This window comes from Quercus robur, chromosome 12 (genome assembly GCF_932294415.1).
Source record: "Quercus robur chromosome 12, dhQueRobu3.1, whole genome shotgun sequence".
NCBI classification, from domain to species: domain Eukaryota; kingdom Viridiplantae; phylum Streptophyta; class Magnoliopsida; order Fagales; family Fagaceae; genus Quercus; species Quercus robur.
The window spans coordinates 3,785,033-3,793,291 of record NC_065545.1 but is presented as its reverse complement, the minus strand read 5'-3'; the positions used below and the strand labels follow the sequence as shown (position 1 = coordinate 3,793,291).

Below are 8,259 nucleotides of genomic sequence, written 5' to 3'. Positions count from 1 at the left end.
AGAGCTTTCACAATGGGTTCCTTGAAAAAAAGTTTTCTCTAAAATGGTCATTACTGTTTGGACATATGTAATTCACTTGTTAGAAACATATGTCACTATTTTATGTAATTGGCTAATCCTTTGACAAAATGCATTTTACTTGTAATTAGGTAGATCTAGGATGCGTTTAATACTTCAAGAAACTGTGTTTCAAGATTAAGTCTTAAAGTCATGCAAGTCTGTCCAAGAAACAAGCTGAAGAAGTGCTATTCATTAAAACCCGACAACTAGCTATCTATCGAGCTTAAAGAGCTGTTCAGCCCCGTGACTCGACAGATAGGGTATCTGTCAAGGTTTATGAAAAACTGAATTTCAGTTCTGTTTTGACTCTAATCCGTGATTATGTGTTTGGGCCTTCTTTTCTCACAACCTTAGACATATAAAAGGATTATTTTAAGGGCCGTCAAAGGTGACACAAGATGCACAAGTGTTGAGCAAAGTTTGTTCAAGCAAATTGTAACCGGAGACAGAATTTTCCCTAGCTCATCATTCTTGTGAAGAAGTTGTTTTGTTTATGCGCCGTAGGGTTTTGTGATCAAACATCTTCTTGATCTTCATCGTTGGGATGAACTGAAGAACTTTGTAGCCAACAACCTTCTCTAGTTGGTGATTAAAGTCACGTACTGGGATCCACGCAATTGGTTAGTCACGTACTGGGAGCTGTGCATCGAAAGGAGAAATTGTTACTACAGAACAAGTCCAATTGGGTATTGGGGAAAGGGTTCAACTGTAGGTTGGTATAAGGTACTGGGATTTCTTTACTTGTAACCTCTTGTTGTGATAATAGTGGAATTTCGAGAGTGATGACCTTAAAATCACCCGATGGGGTTTTTGCTATGTAGGTTTTCCTCATTCGTAAACAAATCACCGTGTCAATTTATTTTCCACTGCATACTTAGTTTAATTAGTGATTTGTTTGTGTTATCACGTGTTTGCATGTTAATTAATTTAATTAATTCACTTGGCTAAATTAATTGGTTAATTTATCACAATGGGCCAATTCGTTTTTGGCCTATCAATTACCATAGCCAAAATTCAAAAAAAAAAAATGGCATCTAAAAAGGTCATAGCTTTTTCTTTTCTTTTTTTAAAAAAATTCACCATTCTAAAGAAACCATTTAAAAAAAAATAGAGATTATCCTTTAAAAACAAAGGAGCATTGTAGCTCTTCTATATCATTGAAAGCATTTTTTATTCACCTCTCTCTCTCTCTCCGAAATGATTTGATGAATTTCTATGGGAGCTAAGTGAACCGTGACTTCGAAAGTGTGAAACATATTTACACAAAGTCAAAAAGTAAAAAACAAAAAACCCGCCGTTTCACAAAGTTGGATATAAGTTAACTCTTTTTTTATGAGTTCCAAAATCTCTATCCATATCTTGATATCTATAATTTTCCATTGGATTCAAGTTCAATTTTATTAAGTCTACACATCAGAGGCCCTAAATTCAACAATGTTCCTTACTTCTCTATTTTTTTTTTTTTTTTTGTATAATTACAAATTACAATCAGTTTATTTATTTATTGTACACTAATAAATTGCCAAAAGACTTGGTTGCATATCTTATCATTAGTATACAAAATTATTATTATCAGTAGTTCCCTTCTATCTTATCTTGATTGAATTTTTCTTCCCACTTGTTTTACTTGATGTTTTCGAAAGGAGACACAAAAACAAGGTTAATTTGAAGCTTTGTTCAAGTGTAGTTTCACAACAACCTCAGCATACTTAAAGGTGACTGAATTTCTTCATCAACAAATTCAACATTACAAACCAAAAACATTCCCCATCAATCTAATAGAAATATAGATAAACATTAATTAATTTTGTATACTCTCTAAGGAACTCAATTTTTATTTCCCGGAAGTAGAAGATGGGGGACCTTCTAAACGGATATAATCATACATAATCCCTTGGAAAGGGCTGGCACCTCTTGGTTGTGTCAAAAAAATAGTATTATCCCCTTCAACAAGCCGACCACCTGGTACGTCCACATTGTAAAGCCAATAGAGCCCGTGGATTCCATGTCTAGCAATTGAATTGTCCTTCCCTATTAGTCCACTTGAAAACAGAGGATTTGCTTTTGGATCGTTAACCCGAACCTTCAATTACAATTCATTTAGAATTAATGGTGTCAATATGCATTCGAAATCGATGCTATTAACAAGTAATGATCTTTCTCTCCATGTCATTAGCATTAAGCTAATAATCAGAAATGAAGTTTTATATTTTCTCAAAAAAAAAAGAAATGAAGTTTTATACCTGCAATTCAGAAAGAGTGGCAGATGCCAGTGCTACTCGCAACTTATAAGTAGCATTATGATCCACATTGTCAAGATTAAATTTGATTTGCCATGTAGTTCCTTGATACGTATTATTGTCTTTTTTCCTGTGATGCAAGGAAGCTAGCTTGTTAATTGAACTAGTTGATAGCTACACTCTAATAATCCGAATTTTAGCATTAAAGATGATAATTGTACATAGAAATTCACATACATTTGAAGTTTTTTTTTTTTTGGGGGGGGGGGCCTAAAAAATTACTTTAAAATGATTTAATATGAACTCAAACAGTATTGTAGCTAAAGAGAAGATTTGAAGAAAAGTTTGATCAAGTCAAAAAAATAAAAATAAAAAGAATTGCACCTGGTACACTGAGCATAGAACCAATCTTTAGTGTAATCACTCACGCCAACTGTGTAAACTAAGTCTTTATCAGGATAGAGTTCTGCATATCTTTCCCACAAGCCATACTGTCTAAACCTGCCAATTAAAATGTGTAATCATAATCTGACTGAAATCATGTAATTATGTAATTAACCACAATAACTTATATACCTAGGTTATATAACAATAAAATATATATATATTGGAAATAAGATCGAATCATTTCAAAGGGTTGGTTATTCATTCATGGAGAGTTAAGTAGTACTAAATTGTTAACTGGGACTGAATATGTATTAAATTTTTTAACTAATTCATAGGGGAAATAGTGAAAAAGAAAGTTGTTCAACCTGTCAGGATGATTGACATAGAGTTTGTTGATATACTTTGGATTAGGATCAGGAACATAAAATTCAGCTGCAGAACGATCAGGGATGCCAATTTCCCATAGAGTGGGGCCATCTCTTGGAGGCTCATAAACAAGATCACCCATGTCAATATCACAATCTGCATTACATGTCACTCAAACTATCAAAGTTCACATTTTAACAGTGTAACTTAATAGGAGATTAGGAGAAAGAGGAACAATAAAATTTGATAAAAAAGTACCTGCAGTTATGTTAATGACAACATCATATCTGTAATCCCCGATAAAACCTGGGACCCAAGCATAGAGATTATAGTCCCCAATACATATTTCGGTAATTGAAAAATAGCCATCCTCATCTGCTTTGCTCCAGAATTGGTAGTCCTAATAATTGGGAATTGACAAGGTAGCTTAAATTGTGAACACCATATGACTAATGATCAAATCAATTACATTGGTAATGGGTGGTTTTTAAACATGCGAGGTAGATTAAATTGTGAACAAAAAAGAAAGGACAAAAATTATAAAGCCCCAAATAGATGTAGAACATAAAAATTTAATCTGTCACCTTGCATTCTCTTTGCCATGATCCAATGTCACCTTGAGGAGCCAAGCCAACATAAGCGCCATTAGCGGATATATAGTCATTGCTAAGATACCTAGAAATTGCATGGTTACAAAAACAGCAATTGCATAAAATAACCAACAAAAGGTAATGATTATTATTTAAAATTAAAAGGACTTTCTGCTTGAGTTTCAGTCAAGAAAAGAAAAGAAATAAGTGTGTTTATTCTTGAAAATTTTTAGATCAAACTTAGGTGTATAGTATGTATGCCCACCTGTCTTGGACTTGAAATCTACCACTAACGTTACCACGTTGGTCTGACTTGGGGAAATCCTCAGAAGCAGGAAAGCTATAGGGCCAGCTTTGGACCTCAATCATCATCTAAAAGATTGAAGAAAAGTTTGTGTTAATGCTTTGTTTATAGGCTAATTAATTGTGACTATTTATTTTACAACAAAAAGAAAATGCAACATTTTGGTGGTAAACCTGTGTTTTAGCATCCTCCCATAGCTGAAGTGGGTCGTCTCCAACATATACAGAATTAACGTACATAAAAACTGGGCCGAAAACTTTCTTCCATTGCTCACCGGCTTCAAATTTTGGCACTAGATCCTCTCCGGAATAATGTGCACTAAGAAACATCTGATAAGATTGTTTTAATTATAATTTACACATAGTTAGCAATCATAGTAGACATATAGACTTTGTCTTTTGGGCTAGGCTAAATCATAGTCATAGGCATTAATGGAAATACATTGTGGTGATTTTTTTTTTTTTTTTGGTTTTTGAAAATGTTTAAACTATTATCAATTTTATACAAAACTTTTCCTCAAAAAAAAAAAAAAAAAAAAAAAAAGACAACTCTTACAAACAAATTTGACAATAAATGTGGTTAATATCATATAAATAATTCTTTTTTTTCCTTAGATACTGCCACATCAATTTGTAAGTTATGCTTAATAAAAATTTTTTGTATTCTTAAAATCACTCGACATTGCAAAATGAAAACTTTTCTCAATACTATTGTACTGCATGCAAAAGAAAACAAAGAAGCCTACAACACAACTTTTTTCATAAATATTTTCATAATTGATGAGAATGAGATAACAAGTTATTAATAATAAATAATAAAGTGGTATTAATGATAGACATATGTGAATACCAATAACTTGTCTCCTTGACAAGTGATGAAAAAGGTTAACAAAAAAAAATTACTTACAGCGAGGGTCGTGGGGCCCACATGTGAGGTTAGGTTTTGCTTGAGAGGACCACCTGATCGAAATTCATTGCTAGGTGTGATTTGCCAGAATCCCACACCTGGGTTAATGGAGATCCACCCATGTACTTGATTATTTTCGTTGTTACATGAATACTGGTACTTGTCATCCACCTATACAACCACCACCCAATCAGAATTACATATTTTTAATAGAGATTTAGCTTGCATCCAATGTAGAGATGGCAAAAATTGTCCATCCTACCTTCACTACCTGTAAGGGTTTTTCCTACCCTGAAGTGGTGATGAACCCTGAATGTGTATACTTTATTTCATTTACATATTCTATTATCATTCCCAAAAAAAACTTACTTTTTTCTCTCTCTTAGATCACTCACGACTGCCCCTCCCATTTCTGTTTCATCTCTATCTCATTAGAGATGGTAAAATACCTCCAATTTACCAACCTACCCTATGCTAGTGTTTCTTACCTCAAAGAGGGGATGAGGCACGCCTAATCTAACCCCACCCAACCCTGTTGTCATCCTTCCAATACCCCAATATACTGAATACAACACAGAAACACGAACATGATACGTGTCCAAAAGAGATCATGTGTGAATTTCGTATTTGGTCTAGTGCACTAGAGCACTAGACCAAAGCTTCACCCTATCTGATAGTGGCTCTTGTAAAACTAGACCATAATATATGCACGTATTCATGTGCATCAATCACATGGGTAATGCTAGTCTTTTATGTACTTTACCAATTCAATTTATGTGTCAAATATGATTAATGAGATTATTATTGTAGATGAAACAAGTGCAAGGCAATACCTCTCCTTTTAACTCTGGCTCCACAGGGTTGACTAGAAGGACTGCCTCTGGATAGGCTAGGGCTTGACCTCTTGAAGGTAATCGATCATCCGGAAGGGGCATGTATCTTTGCCTATTGTCTGCTATCGCCATATAATGGAACCTACATTTTTTTTAAACATCTTTTGTATAGTACTTTGTTGGGTTATAGTTGGGGAAGGAAAGAGAAAAGAAAATTGCAAGGGAAGAAGAAGGAAAATGAAAGAGAAAATAAAATTATTTGTCTCATTTGTGTTTAGATATAGGAATAAAAAGAAAAATGAAAAAAAAAATCTATCTTTCCTACTAAAAGGAAAAATATAGGTTTTAACCTTTTTATCCCTACAAGTAGGTCCTAAGTATCCCTTACAAGTGTGTTAGATTTTAAATTTGTGGTGAAAGTTAAAGGTATATTTGTAAATTTATTACACATTATTTTCAAAGAGTACAGTTTGTTACACACGTGCATAGACACACATTTGCTATTTCAAGTTTTGAAATCGTGTGTTCAACCCACATATTTAGTTATAAAACACGTGTATATATATAAACATATGTGTAATAAGTTTTAGCCATTTTCAAATCAATTAATTCAGCATTTTTCCTTTCCAATTTCCCTCCTCTTCCGTCCATTTGGGCAGTAGAGATTTGTGGATTCGAATTTCGAGCAGAAAATCCTTCCCTCCAATTCCTCACCCCTTCCTTTCCATAGTTGGAATCAAAAAGTGGGAATTAGTCTTTCCACTTTCAGTTTCATCCCTATGCTTTCCTTTTTTTACTTTTTCTTCACCCCTCCCCCCCCCCCCCCCCCCCCCCCCAACCCTTTTTTTTTTCCACCATTCCAAACAGAGTGTAGGTGCTAAATATATTTTTAATATTTGAAGTACTTCCAGAATCTCACTAATTTGGCATTATTCTTGATCAGACTCAAACCCAGGAAAGCTCCAATGTGATAATAAAAAATGGACAATTAATTTCATGATAGAAGAAAATGGAAGATATAATAAAAGGAATTGTGTACTTGTCTTTTCTGAGCTTGAAAGCAATCCTAGTTTCGTCGAGGCTGAAAGCAGGCCAATCCTTGAGGTGCTCGTAAATGGCATAAGAGTAGAAGCCCGACGAACCTCGAAGCATTATAAACCTACTTGATACATTATAGTACAGCCAGTATCAATGTTGTTTTCAATATCCTTATTATTGAAATAAATAGTTATTAAGGCTTGAACATGGACCTTTTGTCGATATTTAATGGGACAAGCTTGCTCCCCAGAGAGGGATCCCACGTTCTTGTGAATGAGAGCTCAACTTGTTCCTCAGTTTGAACTATAACCTTGAAACTTGTTCCTTTGATTCTGCATGGTAATATGCATTAGTTAGTACGTATTTAAGCAGATATTCATAGTTATTAAAGGTGGTCCAATGGGGATAAATTTGAGGTTTATTTTAGCCATCACACTTGTCAAATAGACGAGGCAATAAATATAATTGTGTCACGTCATCAACATAATGAAAGGCGGGTGGTGTAATAAAATTTGTAGTATTCCACTGTGGAACAAATTAATCATGTTCCCCCTAACCTCGCTTAAAAGAAAAAGACTTTAACAGCTCTTTTATCTCATGTACATATATATCATTAGAACCTTTAAAATGAAATTATAGATAGAGGACAGGACTAAGATATCAAGAATTATAAGAACTTACACATCAAATGTACCAGTTGTTCCTGTACTTCCTGGTGAGCTCCAAACAAGGTCCCAATACCTAAACATTCCATTTGGAAAAATAGGGTCAGTTCTATAAATACGCCAAATGTAAGCAATTGAATGCTTAATTTAATTTCATAGTTCATATGGTTCTCAGAAAGAAAGAAAGAAAAAAAAAATTATAGTTCAAATGAATCAAATAAAAGAAAAACATCTTCCCAAGTCAACAATTTGCAAGCTGATCTTATATATAGTTCTGTACCCTCTATTTGATTCATCGTTAAGGACTTCAAGCAAGTTGTCAATGCCATTATATTGAACTCCAGTAACAATTCCGTCAGGATTCGATAATGTGACTTGGAGTATGCCATTGTCCATTACCACCTGCACATGAAGTTTGAAACAAGGCTCTGTTACGTGATAGTTTCTGCAAGTTTCAAATAACCATGAAGCTAAGTTCAGACCAAACCGTAGCTCAAGAAGAGTATAACAATAATATATAAATAAAAGCTATATCTTATCTATCACAATTTGTGGCCTCGATGAAACACTTGGTGCACAGAAATATTAATTAAAAGGTACACATGATTTACATGACGATCTCCAATGTGTAATTGCACCCCCAGAAGTGGCATGGTGATCCTCTCACTAGTCTTCCTTGGAACTTCTTGAGGACAATGAAAATATGTCAAATGGTATCAACAAAGAATATTTTACTCAGAACCCATAATGATTTTGTGATGAAAGTTCTGTCTACTTCTTACCAAGATCTCTGCAGAGAAATGTCATGAAATTTGAAGGTTTATATAGAAGATTATGTTTGGGCCTTTGGCCCAGTTTTTCTTTGAACTA

General features: G+C 34.0%; 1 protein-coding gene across 1 annotated transcript; it reads right to left on the bottom strand.

Annotated features, from left to right (window-relative positions):
* Positions 1 to 1,766: 1,766 nt before the first annotated feature.
* LOC126710344 (probable rhamnogalacturonate lyase B) lies at positions 1,767 to 8,169 on the bottom strand. The gene is made up of 15 exons (XM_050410763.1): positions 8,001 to 8,169; positions 7,670 to 7,791; positions 7,406 to 7,465; positions 6,937 to 7,056; positions 6,726 to 6,845; positions 5,687 to 5,828; positions 4,854 to 5,024; positions 4,121 to 4,276; positions 3,909 to 4,015; positions 3,638 to 3,728; positions 3,312 to 3,453; positions 3,053 to 3,209; positions 2,685 to 2,801; positions 2,304 to 2,430; positions 1,767 to 2,143 (listed from the first exon to the last, which is right to left on the bottom strand). Exons 1-15 carry the CDS (start codon positions 8,040 to 8,042, stop codon positions 1,895 to 1,897), a joined length of 1,923 nt encoding a protein of 640 aa, XP_050266720.1. The 5' UTR covers positions 8,043 to 8,169; the 3' UTR covers positions 1,767 to 1,894.
* Between the last annotated feature and the right edge of the window lie 90 nt (positions 8,170 to 8,259).